The sequence below is a fragment of the Augochlora pura genome, chromosome 5 (assembly GCF_028453695.1).
Source record: "Augochlora pura isolate Apur16 chromosome 5, APUR_v2.2.1, whole genome shotgun sequence".
Lineage (NCBI taxonomy): Eukaryota > Metazoa > Arthropoda > Insecta > Hymenoptera > Halictidae > Augochlora > Augochlora pura.
In genome coordinates, this window is record NC_135776.1 from 14,416,934 (window position 1) to 14,432,077 (window position 15,144).

Genomic DNA, 15,144 nt, shown 5'->3' on the forward strand with positions numbered 1-15,144 from the left:
AAGTGTACATAATGCGCAAACACTGTTACAATACAAATAGTAAATGAAATTTCGAGGCGTCCCGTAGATCGTACCCCATAGAACGAACCGTGAACCCCATAGATCCCTTAATCCCTCGTTCTTCGTTCGAGCATGCGCGTAGGTGTAATCATTATTGCTAAACCGATCTTTGCAATACCAAAGTGCTGGGTAACTTCGTCGGAACTACAAATTCTAACGTGCCAGTTAGATCAGTGAGGTCCAAATTAATCTCGGGAGCTTAGTTGAATTCTGCGCCACCGACAGGTAAACCTGTCTGACTATTACCCGGTACTTCTACTTGCGCTAAACGCAACCACCGACGCAGTCCGAGCCTCATTGATCTTGTTATAAGCTCGCCGTGGGCTGTCATTTACAACAAACAAACTCAACAATATTTACTATAAACCTATATATAAATATAAACATATATTTTCAGATTCCAGCAGAGAATAGTTTCTGTAACTATTTATACGAATAAAAGGTCTATAGCCGTCGAATCGATAGTTGCCGATGCGTTTGGAAGACATCGTCGATCGTTGGATTTATGAGTCTTTTCTTAGCGACGACGGAAATAATTTTGTATCCGTGCAGGAACGACGTGTAACACGTGACGGATGTTATTTTGATCGATACGCGAGAATTATAGACGAATTTACAAGCTGTCGTTGCGGGAGATCGGTGTCATTTGTTCTCCAATGATTTAATAAGCGCGTCAATTTATGCCGGGCTGTTGTAAAAAAAGATCGGGGAGACAGAATTGACAGCGTATATCGGTGTTGATTGCGATTGCGATTACGAGTATCGATTCTAACCGGCAACGAGAAAATTCTATACGACGGTGACGATTTTTTTCGACGCGGAATCATCCATTTTCCGGTCGCGAAGCTAGTTATAAGTTAGGCGACGGACACTTCGCCCATCTATCTTAATCTATCGGGTGAGCGCGAAAGTTTTGATGGATTCCCAGTAGTTCGTATAATCATTACAGTTTTATGGAAACAACTGGCTGCTCGGCGTGTTACACGTCGTCAGCGATGCCCGGTGGTCAATTATCGTTTATGATGATAGCGTCGCGTTGCTTTCGAACGGAATCGACAATTATCGTTTATCAATTTTTCTGCCTTAACCCTTTAACCCTCTGCACTATAATAACGAGTCTGACTCGTGACAGCGGTTTCATGCAAGGTCTACTAAATACGAATATTATTAATTTCTTCTACATCGAAATCAAATTGAATTCTTCTGTTATCAAAGTCTAGAAACGGAAGCAAATAAAGACAATAGAAGAAACAAAGTGATCTGCTAAGTGACCACATAGATTGACAATAGATCACAAAGCGATGATTTGAAAAATAAATTATACGATAGCGATAATTTACTCGATGCATACTTGGTTATTAGAAGTCAAAAGAAAAAACATTTATTCCAATGAAAGTGAGAAATTGTTGTAAATAGACGGGTATAGTGACTTAAATAATTGGTTAAATCATGTGAGAGTCTAATGTCAAGGAGATGGTCCATTGATGGACATTGAAATAGCGTTTGTTAGAAACGATCGTGCGAAGTTGGACCATTTTTATCCATTACAAGAAGTAGTTTATTATATATATATATATAATTTATTTATTTATTTTTATAAATATATATATATTTATTTTTACAACATTTTTTTTATTTTGTGACATAGAATACACTGACAAAGTTTGAACATTAATACCTGGAACACCCTGTATATTTATAAAACTTTCCGGTAGACCTAATATATAGATCAATAAATGTGCATCAGTGGATGTCTTGAACCAAACGGGCGGACGATAGATAGATAGATAGATAGATAGATCTTAAATCCTTGTCCCCAGATGCTCGCGAAAGCCGGCCCGTGCACAATGTGGCAAGGATCTCGGAATTTGGCTCGCAGATGTCCGCGAGTGAAAAGCCAGGCTCCGGGACATGGCGCGGGGATAAAAGACAGTGAAAAAGTCTAGGAAATGTTTCGGCTGCTGCCCGGGTTCCGTTCAATGAAGTGCTCATTCAATGCAATCTATACTTACTTAGCTATAGCGGCAAAAAAGTCGAGTGGATTCATCCGGTGTATAGTGAGTGCTGACGGGTATGAAAGCCCCTGTTAGGCTAGCGTTCTATCAATAGAAAGAGAAAGGTCTACAAACAGAGAGAGAGAGAGAGAGAGAGAGAGAGAATAAGAGAAAGAAAGAGAGATGGAAACAGAGAAAGAGAGAAAGAGAGAGACAGAGAGAGAGAGAGAGAGAAAGAGAGAGAGAGAAAGAGAGAGAGAGAGAGAGACAGACAGAGAGAAAGAGAGAGAGAGAGAGAGAGACAGAGAGAAAGAGAGAGAGAGAGAGAGAGTATTCGCAACCAATGGGCCTCCCCCGTTCCCCTACCTTTTGAGCATGCGTACAGATTCCATCAGTCGAACTTGCTAGGTCAATAACACAGTCGATTCCTGTACAGGAAAATCTATGAAAACTTTCCCGTACACCCAATACATGGGAGCGCGTTGGTAGAACCGCAGCGAACCGAAGTTTTTACAGGGACTGAAGGGAACCGGGGTTCTAAGCTAAGTCCTCGCGTTTATGGCTCTAATTTATCGATCCCGAATGTGCTGATTCCCTCCGCGAACGAATCGCGATCTTGCCGGATTAGCTGGTAGCTTGGAAACGATAGAAATTACGTAACTGAATAGGGAATCGTATTCTTTACGCTTGCCGCACCGGCTGCACCATTTTCGATACGTGTTAACATTTCGTTTATAGATTGTACATAGGCAAATGATTTTCTTTAATTAATTTACGTGTTAATATATCGATATTTTATTAAATGATTTTAGTCTATTTACGAGATGACGTGCGAGGGTTAATTGTATTCTGGATAGCACAAGGGTGTCTGTAGAGAGTCTCGAATGTCCTACGGACGTCTTAGAAATATCCTAGAAAGGTCCTGGAAAAGTTGTAGAAATGTCCTAGAGACGTCTTGTATTACAATTGAAGAGGTTTTTAAGACATCTTTAAAATGTTCTCAGAAGACATTTTATAGACGTCCGAATGTCCTACGAATGTCCTAGGAACATCCTAGAAGTGTCGTAGAAACGTCCCAGGAACTTCCTGCGTTACAAATTAAAAATCTCTTTAAGTAATTTTAGGGATTCTTCAGACGTCTACAAGGTATCTTATAGACGTTTTTTAGACGTGTATAAGAAAACTTACAGACGTCTTAATGTTCTACGAACGTTCTAGAAATGTCCTAGAAACGTCCTAGAAGCATCCTAGAAATGTCTTGTGTTACAAATGAAAACATCTGTATTTTCTAATAAAACGTCCTTTGTAACGTTTCACTATAAAACCAAATCTGTTGTCTCCTGAAAAAATCACTATCGACAACCCAGCCAAACAACGACCGTAACAAAGTGTCCTTATTGTTTCAGTGAGCAGACCAGAGCCGATCTCGTTCCCACGGCCTGAATCCGTACGCACTCGCGCGCGTTGTTAAGCTGCATCGCCGACGAATGGGCCGCCAATCCAAGTGAGCCAAGGCCCATCCGAGGGAGGGGACCGATCGGTCCGAAGCGATCCGAGCGTCAAGCGGAAGTCGTTCGGTGACGTGAGGCGATCATATTCGAGAACAGTCGGTCGGCCGCGGGGTAGTGACGACCAGGGCGTTGTGTGCCACCCCCTGGCCACGGGGGGTGGGACAGAAATACCGTCAGCGTGGGTGCCGGTGCTGCAGGGGCGCGCCTGGCCCGTCGGCTCGCCCGTCGATTGGCACGCCGACTAGCGGCTAGCTCGGGCCCGTTTCGCCGGACCGGCCTGGCGACTTCGGGGGGCCTTACGTCGGCGGCGGTGGTCGTGGCGGCCACGGGGGAGCAGTCCGCTCCCCCAGCAGCTGCGCCACGCCTTACCACGCCGAACGGAAGCACGAGCGGATCAAATCCAAGCTCGAACCGCAAGAACAGAGCCATGTCCATGAGGAGTCTTCATCGCCGCGTCTCTCATCCGTAAGTCCTCTTCAGATACTTTACTACTTCTATCCACTTTCTCGTACCTTCGTCATTCATAGATCACACGCTTCTTACGATCGCGATCGAGACTCTATCTCGATTCGTTTACCCTCTTCGGCCCGCTCTGTTTTCAGATCTTTCAGTTTGTTAGGCTCGTTCACGACGCTGTGTCTTTCGTTGGCCAACAAGTACCTTCGCTGATTTTAAATACTCTTTACTCTCGATTTTAAATACTCTTGGAAATTCTTTGAGGTATTAGCGTTCATGTTTCTGGAAGCGATTTTTCCGGTTTTGTAACATGGAAGTATAGTTCAAGATGTTCGATCTCTTATGTTGCTGGAGTTTGTTATATAACGAGGGATATTATTTATGTGTAACATCTTTGTCTTAAAAGTGGATTTATGGAGCTCTGAAAACAGTTATTTTATCATATATTTAATTTTTAATAGTATTTTTAATCGTATTCTTAATCTTATTTTTATTCAAATTTGTTGCGATCTTAACCCGTTAGCTGCGTACGACATGTATACACGTCATAAGGAAATAACAATTTTACGTCCTATAATAAAAATATTTCTTCTACGATTCATGTCAAGATGCTTATAGCAACATATTCGTAAATTTCGCAGGCTTCAGGATAATTTTAGAACAATTGTCAAAAAGATTGTACACAGTATGATCGATAAAACGCGTAACAAAAGATTTATAAATTCGTCTTCTAAATATATCGACGCAGCTAAGTGGTTAATCTTGTATATAGCCAATGGAATAGGTTTGTTAATAAGGTTATACGATTATAAAGATACTAATCGAAATACGAAGATAGAGAACATGTTCGATCGAGTCGTAAATAATTCTCTTTTTTTTTATCAGGCGTCATTTTTATCTTTTCTAGTTTATTTATTTCATTTCTTTCGGACCCTCGTCTATTCGGTTAAAGCAAAAACTCGCTCGCCCTGGTTCGCAACCGCGTCGCAGTTGTTTATGACTCGATCTGATAAAAACGGAATATGAAAGAGCAATATTTGTAGAATTAATATGGACCGTGAAAAACGTAAGGATAATGTAAGTTGTACGAAATGTGGCGTATTAGTATACTGAGACAAAGCAACGGAAGCGGAAAAAGTAGAGCAAACGGAAATGAGTATCAGGTTCTGACGATCTGGAGGATACAAGACAGCGCGTTTGCGTAGGGCGAGCTCGGGAGGGAGGCGAACGAGTATCTTAGGGGAGGGAATTGTAACGAAGTGAGGTAATAAAAAGGGGTAGGTCTGGAGTAAGGTGCTTGGAATCTAGTGCTCGATCCAGAAAGGATTTTAGAGCCACGTTTTTTGTCTGCAGCTCAGGATTACATTTTTCCATCGGATAAATGATTAATCGAATGAAAATTATTTTAGAAATTCTACTTTACAATTGTAGATATTAATAAATTATTATATTATCGCATTTGGCGCTCTATAGATTTCTATTTATGGAAAATAACTAATTTGTCCATGAGAAATAAATGTCAATGTAGCAAGTTAAAACAATTTAGTAATACAATTATACTCGTACTCATATATGAATTCTTTTGTAGGTTATATTTTTGCAAACAAAATTCTCCTTACAAATTAAATTCACCTCTCTGTGAATTAAAGTTACCTTTCTGTAAAGCAGATTCACCTTGTTGCAAATTAAATCGACATTCTTGTAAATTAAATTCACATTCTTGCAAATTAAATCCACACTCTTGCAAATCAAATCAACCTTGTCGCAAATATAAATTAACTCTTTCATAGGGTTAATTTGTAGAAAATTTTTACATATAACACACACATATATGTACTTGTTTCTAGAATGATACAAATTTTGTTAGCAATAATTAATCTTTATCAGTCGTTAATCGTATTTATGAAGTGTAATTTGGTATTTAAGTTTAATAAAAATATTGTTAGAAATAATTACGAATAAGTGTGAGAATTCTGTTTTCAAAATGGTGCAGAAAACCTACTGAAAGATCAATATTATGTTAAGTGAATATAATCTGCAAAAGAATTAATCAAAATGCGCAGACAATCGTATAAGTTTCGTAGTAGTGTCTGATCATGCACAGCACTATTTCACTGATCACACACGATACTGCTGTCCGACAATAGACAGATCATTTCACTGGCTCTCGTTGTCCGCTGTTCTATATTCGGACTCGGACATTTCGCGATTTATTTGACCAAATAGTCCATAAACAAATACACAAATATACTAGGGGCTTTAAATTTCAACATAACAAACATATTTCAAACATTTATTCACATTTTTATGAACTGCAAGCTGTAATTAAATTCGTTGAAATATAATAGAAATAATAATATAAAATAGAAATCATATAATAATAGAAATAATATAATTAATAGAAATAATGTAATTAATAGAAATAATATAATTAATAGAAATAATATAATTAATAGAAATAATATAATAATAGAAATAATATGATAATAGAATTAATGTAATTAGCATAAAATTTCTTTGACACTAAAATCATTGTTGAATTGTGATAATTCTTCCCGCATACAATATTAACTCGACTTATTAAGCAGTGCTTTATTCTACTGTTCCTGTGCTTTTGCTTTCAGCATAATTAACTTTACATAACTTCGAATAAGAGAATCGCAAAAATGTAACGATAATTATTACTGAAAAAGAAATTCAAAGCACAGTGATTGGCCTCTCTGTAATAACCGACTCTAACTAATTTACATATAAAAAATTCTTTCTACAAGCGATCTGCTGGACTTTAGAATGAGAAATATCTGTCACAATTCTTCCGTAACGTGGTATTTAAATAAAATGGGAACCATTAAACGTCAGGAATTTGTGGTCGCCATCCGGGAACGGTGGATCTTACGTTGACCAGTTTGAGGCGGTCGAGAACTCGATTATCCGAGCCGAGAGCCAGAAACGAAGGCGGAACTTGGTCGGTGGGGCGGTTTAATTCGGTTCGCCCGAGGGTCCGTTTCGGTGCTGAGATCGCGTCTGCCTCGTCTATTTTTCAGGAATTTCTTCGAGAACGTCCTGCTTATAAATATACCAATCGATCCGCGCTTTTTTTCGGTCGGCGGCGTAAAAATATTCGGGGCGTGACCGGGGCGGCGCCGCGCGCGAAAGAATCGGTCCGCGCGCGCGGACCGACGTACTATAGGAGCGGGATAACCGTCGCGCGATTAAAATCGGACACTTCAAAGGGGTCGAACGTCTCTTTGGTCGGACGGTGGAGCGCGAGGGGGGGAAACTTTTGTTCAAACCAGGAGCGATCCGAAAGAGATACCAAAGGGGATCTCCCCCGTTTCTCGGGACGCGCGCGCGTGCATGAATGAGATCCGATTCGGTCCCCGACAGGCTCGCGATTCTGATAATCAGTTCTTGCGAGCCTATCGAGGCGATTGTGAACCCTGAATACGCCCAGCCCACCGACAGTCGCAGTCGATATCGGCGGAATTTCTTCCTTTTCAGACCGCCGAAACGAAGATCGATGCAAACAAACGGAACGCGCGGGCCCGATTCTTTCTGCTCGCGCGATCGGAAGCGGTGGAACGCTTCCGTCGAATTGCACGGATCCTGAGCGCGACTGGCTCTCTGCTAGTTTTATTTTCGCTAGACGGGAACTCCGGTTGGCCTCACTTTCTCTTTCGGCGCTTTGCGAAGCCGATAAAGGATTTATTAATCCGGCGAACGATTCGACAGCGTGATTAATCCGCCGCGAACGCTGGGTCAGGGTGACCAGTCGGTGATCGGCTGGATGACACACCGACTCTTCTTTTATCGTTTTAATGGGGATTGTGGCTGGGGGATGCGTTTTGGAAAATTGGGCGACGATTTATCGCGATCGGCCTGTTCGTGTTAGCGCTATCGCGGTAGAACGCCGATTAGCACATATAAAAGGGGACGAATTAGGTGCGGTGATCGATATTTAGGATAATTGGCGGACTCAAGATTCAGTTTTTGAATCAATAGAAGTAAAACGTTTTCATTGTTATATTTATTACATTTATTAGATTTATTGCAGTCTTGTGTTAGGTGAAATAGATTGAAGAAATATTTAGGTATTATTATGTATATTTATTTTATTCGGTATTGTTAGGTATATTTATTTTATTAGGTATTATTAGGTATATTTATTTCATTGGGTATTATTAGGTACATTTATTATATATTTTTTATTATTATGATCTCGAATGAAGAAAGATAGATAGTAGAAGATATTAGAAATATGTAGAATATAAAAATTAAATTAATTTTGGTTCGATATTGCCATTGGTCGTACACCTCTTCTTAACTGTTAATATTTAAATTGTATATAGTCGAGGTTTCATTGTAATTCAATCCTTTGCACTTGAGTGATGACTCTGATGCACCGCTAAAATTGTTACAGCACGTTTCAATATAATTTTTATATTATGAAGAATTAGATATCAAAAATTATAAGTGTTGTTGCATGAGTTACAAGAATCAATTTTTATATGCAAAAAATACGTGTTGTCATATAAAATGGAAATGCTATATGTCAGAAAAGTTATTTTAGAATTACAGTTAAAATGGCTTCGAGTGCAAAGGGTTAATGTTAGTTGAGGAACATCTTGGCAAACTTAGGTATCGGGTCTCGTGAACTGAATTAGAATTCAGTGGTCGATGATTCTAAATACAATCAAGTTATATACAGTCTGTTTATTAAACTACTACCCGTAAAATATAATAAAGTAGTGATATAATATGGTTAACGCTCTCGAGCGGTTTAAATTTCGTGGGAATTTAACAACGAAAATTTCTAAATATAATGAACCGGCTGCAACTTTAACGGGAAGTTCTAAATTTAACGGACACGCGGGAACTTTAACGACTCCGAATTAAACAGCGAAAAGTTCTAGTGAACGTATGGGTACTTTAACGACTTAAAATTCAACAGCGGGAAAGTTCTAAGCGCAATGCGTCTGATAAAAGTTGAACAATAACGTATTCTAAGTATAATCAATTTCATAGAGCTTCAAGTGTCCTATATATAGAACAGGTTCATTGATACAATGAAATATTTTAAGCATGGTCTGCTTACTGTAAACTTTAAAACACTTAAAATATGTCTTCAAGACTTTCTTTGTGTTTGCAGTGTTTTTTATTTAAATCGGAAAAGTGCTTTTAAATACAACGTTAATATGTACGTGGGGACCAGAAGATAAATGTAACCATTTAAATATTGTTTTTACGCTTCTTATACAAATTAATTGTTGTCCAGATTAGCATCGATTAGCAATTTATTTTTTATAAAGATAGTTTTTCTGAAAGTTCACTCGTTATAAATATTTAATGCATATTAACTCCAGAACTACGCCACGACATTTTTCAATCTTCTAGAATCCTACAAATGAATAATGCGAACAATGAAGTTTTACTTGCCTCTCTGCCTCGTGTCATACTTTATATTATTTATATTAAATATGATGAATAATATTTGGATTATTCGCAGAATTCACTTATACTAAAATATATAAGGGTGTCGTTCCATGATTAATATGTACCATTACATAAGCCTTTATAATAAATGTCCTACGAATTATCTGCAAGTAGCCTACAAACGGCCTGAAAGCGTCATAAATACGTCCACAAAATGCCTATAAGACGTCCATAACACGTCTATAAAATGTCTTGTAAATGTCTAAAGAACATCTATAAAATGTCTTGCAGATGTTTAAAGGAGATCTTAAAGATCACTTTATTTGCAACACAAGACGTCTGTAAACTAAAATGTGTTTAAGACGTTTCTAGAACATTGAGACGTCTATCAGACGTCTACATGGCATCTTATAGACGTCTTAAAGATATTTTGATTTGTAATGCAAGAGGTTTTTTCTAAGACGTTTCTAGGATGCTTCTTGGACGTTCCTAAAAGATTTCTAGAACGTATCTAGGACGTATCTAAGACGTTTCTAGGACATTAAAACATTCTTCCGACGTCTACAAGACATTCTATAGACATCTTAAAGACATTTTGATCCGTAACACAAGAGGTTTCTAGGATTTTTCTAGGACACTTCTAAGACGTTCTTAAAAGACTTCTAGAACGTATCTAGGACATTCCTAGGACATTCGAAACGTCCCAAAAGCCTCCGTGTGCAGTCTCGCATACAATTAACAAGCACACCTTACAATGCAACAAAAATATTTCGTAACCTATCGGACGTAATAGCAAGCGATCTGCAAGCTAGCCCACAGGGGGGCTAACATCATCAACGTATATACCGTCCACTCGACAGAATCATCCCCGGTGAAACGGCCGAGCGGAGCGTGATCGATTCCATTTCTTCGCGAGTCCGTATCAGCCGAATCGGCCTCCTCGGCTCATCTGAAGCCCCCTCGGGAAAATTTTCGCCCGGGGGACACGGCGGCGGTGGCAGCGGCAGCGGCGGCCAGGTTCGGCCGCGTTAATGGAGCAGCTCGATGCGGATTTGACGCGTCATTTAACGCAAGGATATTTGCATGGGCGCGATAAAGTAGATCAGCCGGGCGAACAAAGCATTCCCGATGACACGAGCAAGTGCGAATCCGGCCCCGGGCTACAATTTCGTTTCCCGGCTACGCTCGAACCATTTCCAACTGTCGTAGGATGGCACGAACCGGCAGAGAGGGGGGGGGGGGGGGGGGCAGAGGGAAGACGGAGGGCCCGAGGGGGCGTCCACCACGATTGAAAAACGTGAAGAGTCCAGAAGAGAGACACCGGCCCGAGGATGCGTTCCCGACTTTTTCACCGGTTACGTAACCGTGTCGCGTTCGGCAAAGCGCGTTCCGATCTTGTTCGCGTCGCGCGATTCCACTCGGAAAGCCGCGATGACGAACCAGGTCGGCAAACTCTTTCTCTTCTTTCCTATTTCTCTCTCTCTCTCTCTCTCTCTCTCTTTTCATTTCTCTCGCGATCAGAGAATTCTGCGCTTTAACGATCCCACATTGCCGCGGTGCAAAGAGTAACTGCGAAAACTTGATGCTATCATGGTCGTTTTTGGGGGGATGATGTTACTTATTGAGCGTAGACGAGCATAGAAGACTCGATAGATTTTGGAAAATTGTTCTAGGTGGTTGATGCTGTTTTTTAATTTGTGCGGTTATTAGCAGTTGATGAGTAAGTGTATGATAGGGGATGGGGTGCGAAGATGATTTAGAAATTTTTTTTTTTTTTTCAATTATCAAAAATTTCATAACTACAAAAATTGAAATAAATGAAAAGCAATTTCTTCTTTGATGACAATCTAGAACGCAAACATAATGACAACACAAATAAAATCGTAGTACAGATATAAATAATTTAAGCTAGCCTAATACTTGTTTTACATTTTAGTTTTATATTCTGAGTGTCTAAAATATTAAATTAGAATGTTTATAATATTAAACTAGTTTACGATATTAAATTAGACTGTTTATAATATTAAACTAGTTAAAGATATTAAATTAGAATGTTTATGACATTAAACTACTTTAAAATATGAAATTATAGTTTTATTAACTGCAATGGAAAATAATGCTAACCAGGTACAATGATATTAGGTACAAACATATTATGCTATGGAATAAAAATTAGTTTTAGCATGATCAACATCCTCGAATCATTAGAAGTAGAATAAAAATTTCGTCAGTCGCACTTACTGCAAAGAATCCGACTGTATATTCAGAATGGCGGCACGCCGCGACATCGCATGCTTTCTATGAATTCCATAACTGCAACCGATACCTGAAATTCCATTACAGAACGTAAAATACCGGAACAATGGCAGTGAAATACCGAGTGCAGCAATTTTTTTCGATTATTTTCATTCGAACAACTTCCTGCGATATTCCACGAAGCTAACCTTGATATTACGGTCCATCCGAGGGCATTGTATCACGTGAATCACACATTTTACAAGTACAATTCATTATTTAGATAACAAGGATATTTTTCTGAACAGGCTTAACAAATTTGTTTCGTCGAAGTTACTCAATTTTATAAATGAAACTTAAGATTATATTGCAAACAGGCCTGAAGAATTGATTTAAGAGAGACAGATTTAATAAATTAAGTGAAACATTGTAGTTCTTGAACACGGCTGCAGAATTTACTTTTTAGATAAAATTATGGACTCTCGTGCGTTATTAAAAAATTTATTTTTAGTGCAAAAGTTTATTTCTGAAATATAAAATCTCATTCTTTCTTAATAATTCGAAGCTTTATCTTTTAGTAAAATTCGTGAGTTCATTTGTTGAATAAAATACGAGAATTTTATTTTAAATATATAAATATTTTATTATTTATATACGTAAAAATATATTAATTTCTTATATAATAAAAAATAATAATTATAAATAATTATATAATTAAAAATAATTTACTTTCGGTTGAATTAGATATGATAGTATTAGATATAATGTCGAATAAAAATAATTAAGCCTTGCAACAATAGTCGGCGAGTATTGCAAGAAAACGTAAGTTCTCTACATTCCCTGTAACCTGCTAAATCTTTGACAGGGACAAAATTTTATAGGTAGAGTTACGCCTAGCAGTTTGCGAGAGATAGAGGCCAACAGGAAACCCGAACATCTCATCCTCATCCCTTGATCTCATCCCCTTGACATCGCGCTATAATTTAAGTTTAGTGTACTATTATTTCTACCTATATCCCGCGCTACCTGCACAGCTATATATACATCGCGCTGGTCACACCATACCATCCCCCGGATTTCATCCCCTTGACATTTTGCGATAAGCAGGCTAGTAAACGTCGGATATTTTAAACAAGTGCATAATCCTCTCGCGTCGGTCGGTCAATGGTTACGTTAACGTTGTAATTAATTTAGATCGGAGCAAAATTACCTGTCGCTCAATTACCCGACAAGTGAAATTAATATCGCACTCCGAAATGTTTGCAGCCCGTTTTAAGAAGAGATTTGTCGAACAATTTATCGCGCGTCGAAGACGAACGCATTAAATACCACCGAAATTATGCAACAACCTAACGAAAGCAGGCGTCGTGCCAGCTTCGTTTTATCGAACCACGTGAATCAATAAACCGAAGTGGGAGGTGCTAAAATTTTTTATTAGAAATTTATAATTCGGACTATGAAGGATTTTTTCATGCAAGGGCGTTAGATCGTCACTCGCGACAATGCAACTTTTCTGACCGGTTAATCGCTCGTAACAAATGTTTATATTTTTATGACACTAGTATTGAACAATATTTATTTTATTCGTCGAGCAAGGTATATAATATTTAATAAAATATACGATAATGCCTAGTCAATACTAGATAGTAAACTATTATTCGCCATAACAGTCGATTCACAAGCAACCGGTCGCTAAAGTATTAATAATGAAGTTTTGCATTAATACAAAAATAAATATATTATTCTTCCATTTCATTTTTTGCATTAACATATAGGCGATGTCTCTGCGGTATATACAGGGTGTCTTATAATTGTCTATATTTATAAAGCGAACACAAATAGATTCGCATACGCTTTAATTTAATTTGTATACTGTCAAGATACAGATCTATAAATAAATAAATTCCTTATATAATCATTAGGCTTTGGATCTTTATTGCAAAATAAAAATCTTGCAATTCTGTCAAATTATAAATGATTATCCTTTTTTTTCAAATGCATAAAATCCGCAGCCTGTTATATCACCATTAAATAGCTTGCAAATCTTGACGTCAACGTATAATTAATTAACGAAATTAATTCAATTCATTCAATTAATTCGAACGACTATCAGGGAACGATCTAATTCCGACTTTCACATGGCCGACTGTCATTTCACCGTCCGACAGCGAAGTATACCGGCGTCCAATTAACCAACGCAGGAGGTCAAGAGCCGGTAAAACTCAGAATACCAAAAAATCTTTTCAGCTCTCTCTTTTCACTCCCGGTTCTGCGTACGACAACTCGCGGAATGATTACGCGGCGATAACGTGCGCTTAAGGAACTTGTATAATCCGTAAACGTTGACTTATTGTACAATTCATTCAAATGGGGCACCTTGTATGTATATGTTAATTTAGAAATGTATACTCATGACCGAATTTTAGAAATCATTTGAGAAAAATAGTATAACATTTTTAAGAATGGAATATGTATTTATGTAGGCTAATTTGTATTATATATAATATAAATATATATTGTGTAGGCTAATATAATATGTATTTTGTGATTAATATATGTTATATATATTATATTGTACATATATTAACATATGTTAATATATAATATTCTACATATATAGCTAATATGTATTATACATGTTATATTATGCATATTTAGCTAATGTATATTATACATATTATATTGTACGTATATGGCTAATATATATATTATATTATACACATATAGCTAATATATATATTATATTATACACATATAGCTAACATGTATTATACATGTTATATTATGCATATTTAACTAATGTATATTATAGATATTATATTGTACGTATATGGCTAATATATATATTATATTATACATATATAGCTAATATGTATTCTATATGTTATATTAGGCATATGTAGCGAATGTATATTATGCATATTATATTATATGTACACAGCTAATATATATTATATTTATATTTATTTATAGATATAAATATTTAATATATATTCCATTTATATCTGTTTATATTCGATATTTTATATATATATATATATATATTATATACGTAAATAGATATACATATATTGTCCACAGCTACATATACACACAACACGTACAGCCATCGGTGATTAATTTACGCGGCCCGAAATAGGTGGACGGGCGTTGCCGGTTCTAAAATTCCGTCCCTGCTGGTGGCGTTGACAAATCGCGTTTCTCTTCGGCGAATCTTCCATTTTTAGACCAAAAATCACCTACTAGTGTCTTTTGCTTCGTTTCACAAATAGCTCCATGAATCGTTAACTAATTATCAACTCCATCGTCACGCGTTCCTGATTCTACAAACGCGTTCGCTATCGATCCGCGTAATTGTTGACATACTATAAATCTTTTTACAACGAACATTTATACTATCATTTCCGTAATTAAATTGTTAATGAAGTAAGGCTTTATTAGTCCATTTCATATAA

General features: G+C 37.5%; 1 protein-coding gene across 1 annotated transcript in view; it reads left to right on the forward strand.

Annotated features, from left to right (window-relative positions):
* The first annotated feature begins 3,960 nt into the window (after positions 1-3,960).
* The window catches only part of Ih (hyperpolarization activated cyclic nucleotide gated potassium channel Ih), a 233,206-nt gene continuing 222,022 nt past the window's right edge, over positions 3,961-15,144 (forward strand). Inside the window, exon 1 of the mRNA XM_078180819.1 lies at positions 3,961-4,030. Within this exon, the coding sequence (XP_078036945.1) occupies positions 3,993-4,030 (38 nt within the window). The 5' untranslated portion in view covers positions 3,961-3,992. The remainder of the gene's footprint in view (positions 4,031-15,144) is intronic.